Source organism: Microtus ochrogaster, linkage group LG5 (assembly GCF_000317375.1).
Source record: "Microtus ochrogaster isolate Prairie Vole_2 linkage group LG5, MicOch1.0, whole genome shotgun sequence".
NCBI classification, from domain to species: domain Eukaryota; kingdom Metazoa; phylum Chordata; class Mammalia; order Rodentia; family Cricetidae; genus Microtus; species Microtus ochrogaster.
The window spans coordinates 51,023,638-51,040,421 of record NC_022031.1 but is presented as its reverse complement, the minus strand read 5'-3'; the positions used below and the strand labels follow the sequence as shown (position 1 = coordinate 51,040,421).

Genomic DNA, 16,784 nt, shown 5'->3' with positions numbered 1-16,784 from the left:
CCTCTGCAGATCTTCCAACTCTCTCCTTATAGCTAGAGCGTCCTCCTCTGCCCTGCAGTTCTTCCAGCTCTGTCCTTACAGCCAGAGCTTCTCCCACGGCCCTGGGAGAGAGAATGAAGCAAAGATTCCTCTAGCAACTAAAAATTACAAATATCACAACTCAGGACGTTGTTGAATTGGTAAAGAGCTTGCTGTACAAGAGTGAGGACCTGAACTGGAACCTCAGGTTGTACATGGAAAAGCCAGGCACGGTGCTGTGTGCATGTAGTCTCGGGACTAGGGAGGCAGAGACAGGCAGATCCCTGAGGCTTGCTTTCCAGCTAGTGTAACCACCAGCAAGGTCTAGACGAGCGAGAGACCCTGTCTCAGCAATCATGGTGGGTGGCACCTGAGGAACATCTGAGGTTGCCCTCTGGCCTCCACACAAGTGCACATAGAGGCACACACACACACACACACACACCAAAAAATTTTAAAGCAAACAACAAAAATGCTCTTAATATAAGGCTAATTCTTTTAAATTAAAATAAAATCAGGACAAAAGCTGGATAGAAAGTTTTGGTAGTTTTATCAAGTTGTTGGTATTTTTTTTTTTTTAGAAAATGGGTCTTTTTTCACAACTCTCTGGTGGGCTGATTGCGCACACATGTGTGCGTGTGTGTATGCACATCTGTGTACAGATGCATATACATGTGATTTTTACCCTAAAAATAATTAACATTGCTGGGTATAGTAGCACACACCTTTAATCCTAGCTAGCACTCAAGAGGCAGAGGCAGGCAGATTTCTGTAAATCTAAGGCTAGTATGGTCTGCATAGCTAAGTCCAGGTCAGACAGGAGTGCATAGTAAGGCCCTATCTCAAAGAAAAAAAGGGGAGGGGGAGATAAAAAAAAAAAAAGAAAATACTTAGCCCTGAAAGTATGCTATCTTATGTGTAAATTAGTTTTTAATATCTAAATAGTTAACATTCAAAGCATGTAAATGGAGTTTATAAAGCTAGCATGTTAGGGGTATTTTTTCACTGGTGAACTGAGGAGCCCTAAAGATCTATGAATGAGCTTGACAACGGTGCTGACATCCATCTCTTCCGGGACAGGCCCCAAGGAAAAGACAAGATCTCCGGAGTAAATTGGGAGCATAGGGGACACAGGAGAGGGTAGAAGGGGAGAGGGAGAGGGGAGGAAGGGAGGGGAGCGGAAAATATATATATATAGCTCAATAAAAAACAAAGAAACAAACAAACAAACAAAAAGAGTTACTTTCTGCCTGGCCAAAAAAAATGAAAATTTCCTTCTTGAACCTTCACCCCAAACCCCCACCCCGTTAAGCAGGAAAGACAGTATCTGCAGCTTTAGGGTCACTGAAAGGAACAGCAGGACACACCCAGTTTCTTCTCCATTAATGATTGCCTCAGTCATTCGCTTTTTCCTTTTTCTTCTACCTGGTTCTGTCCACTTTCTGATCCAGCTTGTCACCTCATACACACACCTTCATCTCAACTGTCCTGCTGGACAAGTCTTTAAACTCCTAACGCTGGTCTTTGAAGGTCAAGGCTGATCCAACTGTAGCAAACCCGACATTTGTCAAATGCAGATTCCAAGGCTCTGTCTTAAAAAGCCACGCTTCTCCAAGTCTACCTCAGAGTGGCTGGGGACTCTGCACTGTCACCTGGCTCCCTCGCCGTGCTGCTAAACCTGGGAATCACCAGAAAAAGGCCACAATTTTGGGGCCAAATTTGAAGCAAACGTTAACTAAATACTAGCCAGGATGATGGGCTCTGGCCAGGATCATTCAGAATATGACTATGAGTCATAACTTGTAGAGGCTTATACAAGGAAACCCACTCCACAAGGCCACAGTATTTCCAAACAGGACCAATCAGAGGCAAGCATATATTCTGACGTGCTTCCTTCCTGTGTATCTCTGGCCTGCATACAATCAGGGACAAAACATACATCTTGACATATTCCCTGCCCACGTACCTTCCACTACACATGACCAAGCACGTTCAGTGCAATTGAGTCAAACAAACTTGTTTAGGGGAGTGAAAATGTGTGTCTTATTATCTTCCATAAACAAGAGCCTCTAGCATTTCAGAAAGTATTGTTGGACTCTAGCATCCAAACACCGAGAAGGAGTGGCCCCCAGAGACCACCTCACACACCACAGTCGATGCAAAAGCATGAGGATTTTATTAATTCTGTCATGACAGGGTCCCCCAGCATTCGGGAAGCCAAGGGACCTCGAATAGCTGGTACAGTCTACTTTTAAAGGGGCCACAGAAGCAAGGGGGGTTGTTCTTTGACTATTCTGATTGGCTTATTAGAAAGGACTATTACCAATAATTGACTGGAGAACTGTTGCCAGATCAGATGAGGTAAGAGGTCATTTTGACCCCGTTTCCCAGGGGACCGAACCAAAACATACGTATATGGGTAATTGTTCAGGAACTGAGTACCTGCGAGTGTAGCTGTTAGGTCCTTGGTTCCCAGGGGAGGAGGGGAAGCACTATGGCACAGAGGCTGAGAGGATTCAGAACTGTCAAAAATGGCTTCAGGATTGTCTTAAAGTCTTAACAGCATCTGTCCTTGGGTAAGGGGCTTACAGATCAGAGGCATTTCTGTTTCCTGGATCTCTTAGGCACAGTCATTAAAACGTAACTTTGTCTCTCATAACCCAGTGAGATGATCAAAGAAATGAATCTGCGATCTGAGAAAAATCCTGCCCCAGAAGCCCTGGAGCTCCATTTCCTTTAGAGCAGAGGGAGTCCAGATGGGGACAGAGCAGACCTAGATCTCCATCCTCACAGGGACTCTCGGGCTGAGTGACACCGAAACCTGAAGCAAGCTTGCCATGCATGCCCGACTTCTACCCTTCTGGACCACATGGAAAGATTCATTTGATTTGTCTAGATGCCATCTCCCCTTCCTCTGGGACCCCCTAGATTCCCTCTCCTGCTGATCTGATACTGCAAGCAAAGCTAAGCCCTCCTCCCCCAGCCAAGCAAGGTGAGCTTCTTGGACATTTGCAGGAACCAGGGAGAGAGGGGGTTCTCTTCCTGCAGAAACAATGGGCTAGAGGGGTCCAAGCCTTCTCTCCCCTTGCCCCCATGCTGCTCCACACAAGTGAACCTGTCATTCTGGGCTCCCATGGAATTCTTTTTTTTTTTTTTTTTGTTTTTCGAGACAGGGTTTCTCTGTGGTTTTGGAGCCTGTCCTGGAACTAGCTCTGTAGACCAGGCTGGTCTCGAACTCACAGAGATCCGCCTGCCTCTGCCTCCCGAGTGCTGGGATTAAAGGCGTGCGCCACCACCGCCTGGCTCCCATGGAATTCTTCTACACACCACTGTCCACACAGAATGTCACTTCCTTACCACTGAAACTCTAAGGACCATTTCCCATGCCCCTGTGCACAGGGATCTTGCTTAAGGCTAGAACCAGCTCACTTTTCTTGCACCCTTTGCTTCCGAGATTCAAGTTCTTTTTGCAAACTTCCTGATTACTTAAGACTAACACCTGTTTTATAGCCTTCCCATCCACCCCAGCTCTGCCCTCATCTCAGACAGGTGTCTTTCAGTATCACAGCCTGCGTCAGTCCACGGGGTGCTAAACAGTAAGCACAAGTCTCGGTCCTTTAGCCGTACAGTCTGGTATCCCAAACCTTCAGCATGAGGTAGTGTTATCTCCATTTCAAAGGGGAAACTGGGGCATGGGAAAGTGAAATAAACTGACCTAGAGTCACCCAGTTGCTAAGTGGGGATGCAGACAAGAGAGGTGGCAGAGCTGGGCCACTCTTAACACATTCTCTCACCTCCCAGTTCCTCATTTCTCGATCTGCAACATCCTCCATATTTACCCCATGTGTGTTGGTACTGTACAGGTGCCAGGAAGCCGGAACTTCCTGAAACAGAGTCAGTGGGCATCTGAGGGTCTATGGAGAGATGTCAGTTAAGGGAAGGACCCGTCCAGGTCCTACAGGTCAGTGATTTGGTGTCCTTGCTAGACAGATTCACCAACTACTAGATAGCCAGGAAGTTGGAATATAGCTGGACTGAAAAGACCAGCTGAAAAGTATATTGTAGATTCTGCCCATCCCTCTCGGCGTTCCTCTACCTCAATTGTCCTCGTCAGGAAGGCAGCACCCACCTTCAGTCAGTCTAGGACTGTGTTCAGAAAGCTCCTTCTTCTCCACATCCTCACTCATTACTTGCATTCCTCAACCCTCTAAAAACTTTGCATAGCTGCCTCAAAAGTTCTGGTTGTCTAGTTCTGAACAAAGGAAGCTTGGGTGGGGAGTGAGGGGGGGGGGCACAGGGACGGGGCAGTTTCACCAACTCCTGCGCTTTATTTACAAATGCAGATGTATCAAGATCTGCTCAGCTCTGAAAATGCAGGCTTAGCAACACCCTCCCAGTATGTTGGCTCTGTCCAGTCCTCACCTCAGCTTCGGGCTGCCCAGAGCCACCCGAACAATGTCTTAGCTTCTACCACACCCCGTCCTCCTGTACATCACCCCAGTTATCATTGACAAACACTCTTCCTGGCGTCTCCTGAGGCAGAAAAATCTCCGCAATGCTTGTATACTGCCATTGTAAAATACAAGGCAGCCAAGCGCAGCAAGGCCCGCACGGCAGAACGCAAGCTAATTAGCGCTCACGATGACTATAATTAGAATCGTTTATTGAGTGCTTCCTATGTGCCAAGCGCTGTCCTCGTCGGTTTTCAAGCCCTTAAATCCTTCAAGACAACGCTGTGAGCTGGACAATCCGATCCCCATTATGCCTGCATGCGCATGGGGCACAAACAAGGGCACTAAAAGGCTCTGTCCCTCTCCAGCAGCAGGTTCACCAGCGAAAGTTAAAGAATAGGGAGGAGGGCAGGGAAATCTCAAGAAAGGTGGGGAGGGCGCTCACTGAGACACTTCCTAGTCATCGTTACTCAGCACTTTGAGGCGAGCGCCATGGCCGCCCTGGTCGAAGGAGACACCTCTGCCTGGGCAGTCCTAGGATGCTCCCCAGCCCCAGTCTGGAAGTATCTGACTTAGGTCTGTTTGGGGCATGACCAATGTGATCCTAGACGGTAAGAGGGCATGAGGGGACTGCGATCAACCTCCCCACGCTGTGCACAGTGAAAGTCCCCTTAGGGCAGCCCGGCGCGTGATAGCTTTCCACCGTGTAAGCGCAGGGCGGTGTCTGGGAGCTCGGCGATCCCGGAGCTGCTCCAGGCGCCTGCGCTAGCTCCTCCCCCTGAAAGCGAAGGGCGGGGCCAGCGGCGGGGCCAGCACTAGAGCTGTCCCAGAGCTGCTCAAGTAGCCGGTTATTGCTCCGCCCCCTGCAAATCTGATTTCCGCTCCACCCCCTTGGAGGCGTGGCTTGGGCAGGGCCTGCCGAGGCGCCTTGGCGGGCGCGGGAGGCTAGAGAGCGCGTCCCCGCCGCGCGCGCCCGTCCGCCCCGCCCCGCCGTGCTCCGCCCTGTCTCTATAAAGAGAAGGCGGGCAGCTGCGCTCGGCTGCAAGCTCCGTCGTGCGCGTCGGATCCGTTCCCATCGGATTCTACAGAAACTCGTGTGGTTCCTCCCCGCGACAGCCAAAATGGTGAAGCTGATCGAGAGCAAGGTACGCGTGCCCGGGCGCCGCGCGCACCCCGCCGTGCTGTGGAGGCCGCCCTCTGGATCCCCGCCGGCTGAGGGGCCCGGGGCCTGTGGAGCACGCCCTGGGGGAGGGGACAGGAGTGGGGAGGAAGACCCTGGAACGCCGGGGACGCGAGGTGCACGCGCTTGCAGCGCCTGGCTTCCCCGAGCTGCAGTGTCCCCTACTCTCCTTACCGCCAGCCCGCATCTGGCGGAGGTGAAACGATGGAGGGGGTCGTCCAGTGGACGTCCAGCACGGGGTGTGCTGTGTCTCAGGGCTAGGCCAGAGTTTGCCTCCATCAGTGGCCCGCCGCCTAGAGGACCAGTGCCCGGTCGGTGCACGGGGGTGCGGGTGCTCCAGGTGACTGCTAGGGAGAAAGGTCCGGGCCGCACCCGCGGGACTCCTCCTCCTGCAGCTCAGGGCGTGTTTCCGGCAGCGCTGGCTTTGGAATGACTCAGTCCCCAGTGTCTAGGCCCAGGGGCCTCGCTACCTTAAGGTTTCAGGGATTCCACCCACAGTAAGTGGGCTTTGCCGGAACCAGGGCTCTCCCCTAGGAGTAGTCCCCCACAAAGTTCTGCTTTTGCCCTTTGGGAAAAGAAAAAAAAATACCCAAGGGAAAAAACTTGCTATATTCGAAAGTTACTGAGAATGAAAATCCTCCAGATTGGGAAACCCGGAGCCTGTTACACTGTTACTACTCGGGGAATATTCGTAAAGTCGAAAGAGAAAGGGGTGGTGGTGGGAATTGATGTAAGAAGACTGTCTTCCAAGGTTAGTTGGCTTGTTAACCTAGCTAACTTGGGGACCCCAAGGAAGGCAAGTCCATGCCTCCAGTTTTGAGCAACTGGTTGGGTACGTGATTTGCTCAGAATCCACCCAGCACCCAATTGGGTCTTTACCGGTTTAAACTGTCTTACTTTTACCTTTGCTATTCCAGCAGGACAGATGTGCTTTGATGACAGGAAACCAGTTATTCATAAAAAGCCGGGCCCTCAAAGGCCTATTAACAAAGCCCTGATCAGAGTCCCCACCATCGGGGCTTAATTGACCATGCCTAAAGTTAATCTGATGGAATAAGTCGGTTGGTTTAACCATGCGGAAGGAATAGCTGTTTCTGGGCACTGTGTGGGTAGTTAAGGACCCCTGGGGTCTGGAGTGGATCGGTAGGCTATGATGTAATGAAGAAGAAATCAACAGTTGGTTTGCTTTGTTTATTTTGTTTTTTGTTTTTTGAGACAGGCTTTCTTTGTAGCCTTGGAGCCTGTTCTGGAACTAGCTCTTGTAGACCAGGCTGGCCTCAAACTCGTAGAGATCCACCTGCCTCTGCCTCCCAAGTGTTGGGATTAAAGGAGTGTGGCCACTACCGCCCATCTGTTTAATTGTTTTTAAGGCTAAAACTGGCCGGACATTGGTGGCACACACCTGTAATCCCAGCACTTGGGAGGCAGAGGCAAGCGGCTCTCTGAGTTCAAGGCCAGCCTGGCCTATTAGGGAGTGCGAGGATAGGCCCCAAGGCTACACAGAGGAAAAAAAAGACTAAAACTGCCAAATTTTTGAACTGCACACAAGGCACCTTGCACCGTGCCTCATAGACTGACCAGGGTGTTGACTCGTGCCTCTAATCACTAGCATTCGGGAGACTGAGGCAGGAGGATCACCACTGTCCTGGGCTACAGAGTAAGAACCTGTCTCAAAAAGCAAAGAACACTTGGTGTTATACCTTTGGACTGCATATGGTTTTGTTGCCAGGGGCTTTCTGTTTTGTTTTACAAGTATGTGAAGGGCTAAGCCATTCACTTGGGGCGATCAGAGGACAACCTGGCAGGGATGGATCCTGGGTTTTGAACTCAGTTCCTCTGTCTTGGTGGCAAGCACCTTAATCTGCTGAGTCACCTTGCCAACCCGTGAACTGGGTGTGTTTGAGAAGAGGCTTCGTAGCAACTGCTCCTAACTACTCCATCTGCTTTGTTTTGTCTCCAGATCATTGGTGTCACTAATTGTGATCATTAGTTTCTGAAGCTAAGATTTGTGATTTGCTTCTTAGATAATTTTGTATACTCCTCAAGCCAGGAGTTCAGGCACGTTTACACACCTGGAAAAGAGAACTTGTTTATGGAGTTTGCACATCCCTGCCTCTGTAACTCATATTCACCAAAGCCAGGGAGGGTTCGAAATGCAGTTTGTCCTGCTTTCCATGCAATCTCATCAAACTTTAATTGAGGGTCAGCCATGTTGCAGATGTGGGTGTCGTCAGACCAGCCAACTGTACTGTCTTCCCCTATCTATGTCTTGCGGTATAGAGTGGGTGGTGTGGACTTTTTTTATACGAAATTTACCTGCAACAACCAGTGGTGGTTTGGAAAGGTACTTCCAATACTCTGCCCTGCACTCCCCACTCCTGATCCTGACACACCCAGACATGGGTTGAGGGACCTGTATAACTAACTAGGTTAATCTTCTGAAGTTGTCACAGCCATTCTGTACGGTTCTCAGAAATGACCTAAAAAAGTAACTGTGTGCAGGGCTGAAGAGATGGCTCGGAGGATAAGAGCATTGGCTGTTTGTCAGAGGGTAGGCGTTCGATTCCCAGCACCCACATGGTGGTTTGTGATTATCTGTAACGCCAGTCCCCAGTGCATCTTCTGGCCTCCGAGGGCACCAGACACACAGGGATGCACAAATACATTGTTCATTTATGTATACATACATGCAGGTAGAATCATCAATACTTAGAAAATAGAATTTTTTAAAATAAGAGTAACTATACTCTGTGAAGACTCCTTAGGTTTTTGGTTTGGTTGTATCTGTGTATGTTTTAACTTTGTAGTCTTGCATATATTTACTTTCCTCTGTTGGGCCAGATCTTAGTTTGGCCCCTTTTTTTGGTTTTTTGAAACAAGGTTTTTCTGTGTAGACTAGGTTGGCCTCAAACTCGTGGAGATTCGCCTGCCTCTTCTCCACTCCACCCCCCCCCCCCCAGGCTGGCTTAATTTTTGATAACTAATTTGACCAACATCCCCCCCCCCGGAGGAAATATTACCTTCAGATGTAGGATTTTTATTTGTTTGGTTTTGGGGTTTTTGTTTTTTCCTCTGTTACCCCAGTTTGGGTTTTAGTCAGCACCAAGTGACTAATGGTTTAAATGAGTCCTTGGTTAGGTTAGGTTAGGTTAGAATGTTAGGTTCCTAGGGTTACAGTATCAAGGCTTTTGGTAAATAATTCAAAGGAGGTTAGTGGTGAGGGATTTTTTTTTTTTTTTTTTTTTTTTTTTTTGCTGGGACTTTAATGTGGCCAGTGTTACTTAAGCAAAACTTCTTCCTGGGGAGCTAACATTTGACTTCACCTAAAAAGCAGTGAGTTTTGATCCATAGGGCAAAAGCCAAAGGTTGAGAAGCAGTGTGATCCAACTCCAGAAGGCCTGTATAAACTATAGAAGGGGCTGGAGAGCTAGAATAACCTCTTCCTCCTCTTCTAGAGGACCCTCATTCAGTACCTACTACCCATGGCCCCAGCTCCAGGGTATCTCATGCCCTCTTCGGGCCTCTGTGCAACAGCACACACACACACACACACACACACACACACACACACACACAAATCTTAAAGCACACAAAATCTGTTTCTGCTAATGGTGACCTGTGTGAGAGGTTCGTCTCCTGGACGCTGCCCTGTGGTTGTGTTTCACCCTAGACAAATTCTTTCATTATTTCCCCATTGGTGAAGTAACTTGTGACTCTTCCGTTGCTTAACTGTGTCTTGAGGCTTCTTTAATCTTGGAGGCTCCTTTCTTCGGCCCCTAAGAATCCCGTGTCTACTGTAGAACTTGCTTTGATGTGAAGACATTTTTGGTACAAATGCCAGTTTTCCTTTTTTGTTTGTTTGTTAATATAAAGGAGTCGCGGGCTGGGGATGTAACTCTTGCTAGCATGTGCGAAGCCCTGGGTTTGCAACATCATTATTTTATGCGGTATTCCTGGAGACCTAAAGACATTCTCATTTCATCCTGTCAAGTGCAGTGATACCGTGTGTGTGCAAGATTCTTCTTCTGCCACTTACTTGGTTGCTTTGGATAAAAAGTAGGCCTTATTAGGTTACTCTTAGGTTGTACTTAATATCTTTTTGTTGTTTGTGTGTTTGCTTAGGTCTTTTCTTGCATAGGGGGGGGGCGTCTCACTGGCTAGCCTGGAATTAATTGGCCAGTGTAGACCAGGTTGGCCATCTGCCTACCTCTGCCTCCTGAGTGAGCAGTGGGTTTAAGGGCATTGGGTCACACTTGTCTTATAGAAAGTGAAAATATATGACACAGGTGTTTTGTTGTTTTTTTCCTCCCTCCTCAGGAAGCTTTTCAGGAGGCCCTGGCTGCTGCGGGAGACAAGCTCGTAGTTGTGGACTTCTCGGCCACGTGGTGTGGACCTTGTAAAATGATCAAGCCTTTCTTTCATGTGAGTATAGGAGCCCTGGGCTTCGAGGCTGCCCAGGGGTCACAAGCTGAGGTGAAAGGGTTGATGATGGATGGACGTGAGGCTGTGTCTTGTTTTCCTGTGCCGTTGTTGTCCTAAATAGCTTACATAATGAAGCTCACTGGGGACAACTTTCGGGAGTCAGTTTTGTCTGTCTTAAGTCGTTTTGTTCTTTTACATTTGAAACCTGGGCCTAGTGTGAAATGAAGGCCTCGAAGTCGCAAATTACTTTCCCCTTGAGAAAATTTGATTTGGAGACACCTGTGCCATTGCTTACCCTGCAAGCTGAACTTTTAGACCTGGCTGGTGAGGTTGAACGGCAGAAAAGGAAGGGAATTTAGGGCTTGCTGTGCAAGCCTGGCCTGAGTTGGGCCCTTGAAACCCACACTGGAAAGCGAACCGGCTCCCAGAAGTTGCCTTGTGACTTCCATATACGTGTTATGGCACATGCACAGACATAAGGTAATAATAATACAATAATAAATAAAATAAGAACTTTTACATAATAGAATTTTAAGTTTTTTAGTGTATGGAATTGGAGAGATGCCTCAGTGGTTAAGAGCACTGACCGCTCTTCTAAGAGGACCTAGGTTTGGTTCCCAGCACCCAAATGGAGGGTCACGACCTTCTATAACTCTAGTTCCAGGGCAGTCAGTGCCCTCCTCTGGCCTCTGCAGGCACCAGGCACACACATGGTACACAGACGTCCACTTAGGCAAAACACCATCTGCATGAAATAAAAGTAAATAGATCTTTAATCTCTATTACATATTGACTGCCATTATCCAGTTCTAACACTTTTGGGTTATTTTTATTTTTCCAGTCCCTCTCTGAAAAGTATTCCAGTGTGGTGTTCCTTGAAATAGATGTGGATGACTGCCAGGTACGTAGTGAGAATCCAGATGCTGCGGAGCATCTCAGAGGGGCCTGTCCTCTGAAGAATACCCTGTTCTTTAAAGTAGAAATGGAAAAATAATCCTAGAAGTAGGGCTTTGTCTGAGAAGTTCTGTTTGGGAAGAATAGGGTATCCCAGATATGGGTTTAATCCTAGGTGCTGGGAGCTGTGTGTGGCATGGTCTAAAGTGAGCGTCTAAACAGTAGCTCTCAGATGATGGAGGCCTTTGTGTTGCAAAGGCCTGTATCCTGCCCCCCATTCTGTGATGCTCTGCAGATACAGGTGGATTTTTGGCTCTAATACATAGTGGATTGGATAGTGTCTTGGAATTGCAAGGCTGCTTTTGAGACACTCCCAACTTCCCGTGGCATGGGAGCTGTATTCACGGGCTCATTCTAATGGTGCTTGGTTTAAATCAGCGGGAAAGCCCAAACATTTCAGTGAACATTGAAGAGCCCTGGTACGTTGGAGAGCTGGCAGGACTTAAGCAGAAAGTTCTTGTTATTCACTTGTTCTGTTCTGTGTACTTTCCACATATTGATTTATCTTTAGCACCCCCCCTCCCATACTGGTATTGGCACTGTCTTATTTAGAGATGGGGAAGCTGAAATAGGGAGAAGTTGTTCTTGGAGTTGCAGAGCCAGTATTTAAAACAACGCTGCAGGGCTCCTCTGCCATTGCTCTGATCTTTTCCCGCTTCCCCTCCACACACACACCCTAAAGGAGTGCAGGTCAGGTTCTTAGCATATGACCTTACCTGTCATAGGCCACTGGGCTGGAAAGGGCTGCTTGGGATGGAGCACCAGGGCTGCTGAGGGGTGCATGAGTACTTGTGCTTGCCCAGTGGGGCAGGAAGGAGGAGAGAATGGGTGACCGCTAACTCAGTGGGCTGGACTCCAGCACTGACTCGCTGGCTTCTGCTGTACACTAAACTCCCATCTCCCTCCAGTCTTGTTCTCTGCCTATAATCAGATCTCCATACCCAGCCCTCAGCCTGGCAAAGGTTCTGGAGGGTCACGTAGGAGCTCCCACCATGCCCCGTGTGGTTTTTTTTTTTCTCAGTACACTTTCTGGCCTGTCCTACTTGGTGGTGGAGGCATAGGAAGACCCCTGGTGAACATAATATTGCATTGATGGCCAAGGGGGTGTGATGCATATTTTGTAAATTAAACCAAAAAAAAAAGACAAGTCTGTAAGCTTTCGAATACCAAGTATTTCAGCTTTACTGAGAAAGCTAGGCCTGGGTTAATAGGAGCGAAGCAAGTGAGCATGGTTAGTGTTCCTGTCACTCTCTAGAAGGCTGTCCTAGCACTAAGATTCGGTGTGATCTTGTTGTACATACTCAAAACATCTGAGACTAGGTTTTAAGGAGACAAACCAGGTCAGCGGTTAGCAGGGGTGGGGTGTAGTCAGTGATTAATTGCAGGGAGGGCAGCTGGGGAGTGAGGGGCTGGTTTACAGCTTGCTGCTGCTGGTCTCATGGCCCTGCATTGGTCAAAGCTCAACTTGAGAGCTCTGCGTGGATGTGAGTTTTTGGTTATTTTTAAAAAGCGGGAAGTAGGGGTGTGACGCTGGGTTGAATGAGCAGGTAGTGAGAGAAGCGCGGGATCGAGAATGGCGTCTGAGAAAGTGGTGGCTCACACCGCAATCCCTGAGCGTCTGGAGGGACTACAGAGAGATTGGAAAAGCCAAAGAAGAGTCTGTGGGCCTTTCCAATCCCTCTAAGAGTAGGTGTCACGGCCCGCAGAGCATCAGCTTGGAGAGGGAAGACCTAGATGGTGGCAGGCAGAGTTTTGCATCAGGCCTTACCATTGTCCTAAACGGCAGTGCTGCCTTGCTCGTGGGTATTGACTTGGCATGGCCATAAAAGCTTTCCTAGATGGCAGTGCTGTTGTGTTTGTGGGTATTGACTTGGCATGGTTGAAGTGTCGGTGCTCCCAAATTTAAATTTAACCCAGTCTGAAGCTGGCGTGTTTGGGGAATTGGTGATAATACTCTGAAATAATACAGACAAGAAAATCTTGGGCAGTGTTTTTACTTTAAAGGAAAGGAGACATGGGAGGCACATTAGTAAAGCTGTGTCCAAATATATCTTAGCTACTTTAGTTAAAACACTGCTTTAAACCAACACTGCTTAACTATGTGTTAATAATTAACCATTTATAATTAAGCTGTTGCTGGTTTATCTTGTTTTCTACTGTTGTATAAATCTAGCAGATAAACCGTGTAGGAAATACTGGGCATTGAGAATGATAGGCCCTGTGACACAGCTTTCTCTGTCGGTGCTGGACAGAGATGGCAGCGCCAAGGCCTTGGTGGATGGAGTATTTGAAGTCTCGCCGGGGTGGGCAGCCCTGGTGGGTTTGACGGCATGAAAATCATGAGACTAAAGTCTAGTCAAGACTTCTGCCTCTAGGGTTAATGAATGAGAGGAGCAGATCAAGCCACTGTGCAGGAGCATACGTGAGGATTGAAAACACATCAGGAAAAAAACACCATTTCCATATCAAATTGAATAGCTTGAAGTGTGGGTCACTCAGACCTAGAAAGATGGCTCTGTGGTTAGGAGCACAGAGGACCCGAGTTTTGTTCCAGTACCCACATCAGGTAGCTCCCTGTAACTCCAGTTCTGGGGAGTCTGACACCCTCTGTGGGTATTTGTACATTGACCTAATTTAGGTTTCTGTATCTGTGATGGAAACACCATGACCAAGAGGAACTTGAAGTGGAAAGGGTTTATTTCGCTCACACTTCCAGGTCACACAGTCCATCACAGAGGCAAGTCAGGTACAGAGGCTGTGGGGGAATACTGCTTCTTGGCTTACTTAGCATAGATCTTTAACAAACAGAGTATCATTATTCATACTGTGTGATGATAAAAGGGGGTGCATGAGTGTGTTTCATATGGAAAAGTCCGTGTGTGTGTGCGTGTGTGTGTGTGTGTGTGAGAGAGAGAGAGAGAGAGAGAGAGAGAGAGAGAGAGAGAGAGAGAGAGAGCCTACAGCATGCATTTTGAAAAGAAGGGTGTGCATTTAGGTTCATGAGTGATAAGATTAGTAAATAATCTTATCTTCCAGTGTCTTTTTTTATGAGGCAAACTGTAGAATTTTCTGGAACCCAGCAGTTAGATTTTATATTTTAAAACCCAAGGGTATCTGTATCTATTCACAAGTATTCATACATTAGTTGGAAATGATCTAAAAGTTCAGTAAGAGGAGTTAAAATGTGAAATAAAATACCATGCGACCTTTAAAAAGTCACTTTGACACACAACAACAAGAGTTCTTGGGGTTTTTGGGTATATATATATATATATATTCATTTTATGTGTAAGCATTTTGCTCAAATGCATGTGTGTAAAATCACATAAGTGCTTGGTGCATGTGGAGGGCAGAAGAAGGCATTGGATCCCCAGGGCTAGGGTTACAGATGGTTGTGAACCATATAGGTGTTGAGAATTAAATCCAGGTCCTCTGCAAAAGCAGATGCTGAGCCACATCTCTCCAGACCCCATGAGAAAATTCTTAATGCTTTAACTACAAGTTTATATGAGGATATAGTTGCAGTTTTTAAAATAAAATATATATGAGCACAGACACTTAAGAATCTATCTCTTTAATATCCCCTTTTCCAGTGTTTGTGATTTATTGGGGTTTTATTTGTTTGGAGACAGGGTCTTAGAGTCCCGTCTGGTCTTGAAGTGGCTGTGTAGCCAAGGGTGGCCTTCTCATGCTCCTGCCTCCACTTCCCAAGTGCTGAGATTTCAGGTGTGTATTGTGTACTATCGTGCTTGGCCAAGGGTAACTTGGGTTGTAATGCCTGGCCCTGAGCCCAACATCTTGTGTACACACCTATAATTCCAGCACTCAGGAAGCTGAGCAGGAGGATCTTGAATACAGGCCAGCCTTGGCAGTATGGCAGGATTTTGCCCAGAGGGTTCAGAGTGTTTGCCTAGCATGTGCAAAGCCTTAACTTCCAGCCCCAGAAACAACAGGTAATAGTTACTCAGCCATCGTCTGAATATAACCCATTCTCTTAGTAAAATTGGAAAAACTTAGCAAAAACTAGGACCTGCTGGTTCTGAGGAGCATAGTGAGGGGCTGTCGCACTAGCCGATCCCAGTAACATCCTTTTTGTTAGTGCCCATCCCTGGAGGGAGATTTTAGTGAGGGTTTTTCATTGTGTTTGTTGTATTGGTGCTTATATGCTCAAGGTTCTGAGGCTGGGGTTTGGGGTGTATGATGGAAAACAAGTCTGGTTTTTGGACTTTTCCCCTCTCTCTAAGTTTAATGTTCACATTCTTGTTTTCATCTTCTCTCCCTGACCACCTCCCCCCACACCCCAGGACGTTGCTGCAGAGTGTGAAGTCAAATGCATGCCGACCTTCCAGTTTTACAAAAAGGGTCAAAAGGTACGTCTGTCTGACTTGAAGAACACCAGCTAGAGCTGGGGATAGTGGCACACACCCTTAATCCCAGCACTCGGGAGGCGGAGGCAGAGGCAGGCCCAGATGGATCTCTGAGTTTGAGGACAGCCAGGGCTATACAGAGAAACTGTTTTTAAACACCAAAATAAATAAATAAATACAATAGCTGGGACTGGGTGTTGTGGCGCACAGTTGTAATCCCAACACTTTGGGAGTAACCTGTAAGTTGACCTGCTGCAAGTCCAGGTCAACATGGACTCCAGGGTAAGACCCTGTTTCCAAGAACAGAAAGGAAAACTATTACCAAGTGGGCAGAAGAATGTATGGTATAAATACAGAAATAACTGAAGTGACTCACGAGGGGAGATGTGTCCCGCCGTTTTGTTTCATGACTGTCTGGAGCCTGGCATGATGCTTGTATTCCAAGGCTTAGGGGGCCAAGGCAGGAGAATCGCTGCATATTTGAGGTTAGCCTGGGGTACATAGTGAGTTGCAGGCTAACGTAAGTTACAAAGGGAGACCACATCTCCCCCAAAGCCAGAAATAACACTTGGGCAAAAGAATGTATAATGCGCATGCAGAAAGCACTGAAGTGATTTACAAGAAGTATATCACCCCGTTCTCCATTCAAGATGACGGTGCTGGGTGTGATATTGTGATCTCAGCACTTGAGAGGCTGAGACACAAGAAACACCTGGGATTCAGGGACAGTCCGGGAACCAGAAAAGACCTTGTTTTAAAAAGAGAGAGAGAGAGAGAGACATTGTCTTGCTTCGTGGACCTTTATGCATTATGCAGTGCCTAACTGAAAATTATTCTCTGTTAAGGACCAGTAGCTAGCTCCATAGCCGGCTCACCATTCATATCATAGAGCGTACTGGCTTAGATCTTGGCAGTCATATGTTTTTAGGAAGAGGTATTTGTTGACTGACTCTTTTCGTCTCTTAACAGGTGGGTGAATTCTCTGGTGCGAACAAGGAAAAGCTTGAAGCCTCCATTACTGAATATGCGTAATCATGCCCTGAGAAACATAACCAGCCAGCAGCTGTTTAAAACCTGTAACTTTTTTAATTTTCAAAAAAATATGAAGTGTGGAGAGTCTATCCCCAACTGCCATCTGATTATAAATGAGGATAAAATATTAATTCTACCCTTTTTAAAATCGTCTGGAGTCTTTTAATATAAATGAGCAATCGCCTGATTTCACCTCTTATTTTTAGTAACATTTACCCACTGAGTTTTTGTTTTACAATTAAAAAAAATCGGAGCCTGGAGCGACGTCAGTAGAGCCCTGGCTGTTCTTCAGTGGATGTGGGTTTACCTCCCAGCACACACGTGCATGGCACCTGTTCTTTCAGTACCAAGGGATCTGAT

The 16,784-nt window shown here is 47.3% G+C and overlaps 1 protein-coding gene across 1 annotated transcript; it reads left to right on the top strand.

Moving 5' to 3' along the window:
- The first annotated feature begins 5,438 nt into the window (after nucleotides 1–5,438).
- LOC101994513 (thioredoxin) lies at nucleotides 5,439–16,572 on the top strand. Its single transcript, XM_005362213.2, has 5 exons — nucleotides 5,439–5,614; nucleotides 9,967–10,071; nucleotides 10,913–10,972; nucleotides 15,330–15,395; nucleotides 16,362–16,572. The coding sequence occupies exons 1-5, from the start codon at nucleotides 5,591–5,593 to the stop codon at nucleotides 16,422–16,424; spliced, it is 318 nt and encodes a 105-aa protein (XP_005362270.1). The 5' UTR covers nucleotides 5,439–5,590; the 3' UTR covers nucleotides 16,425–16,572.
- Nucleotides 16,573–16,784: the final 212 nt, after the last annotated feature.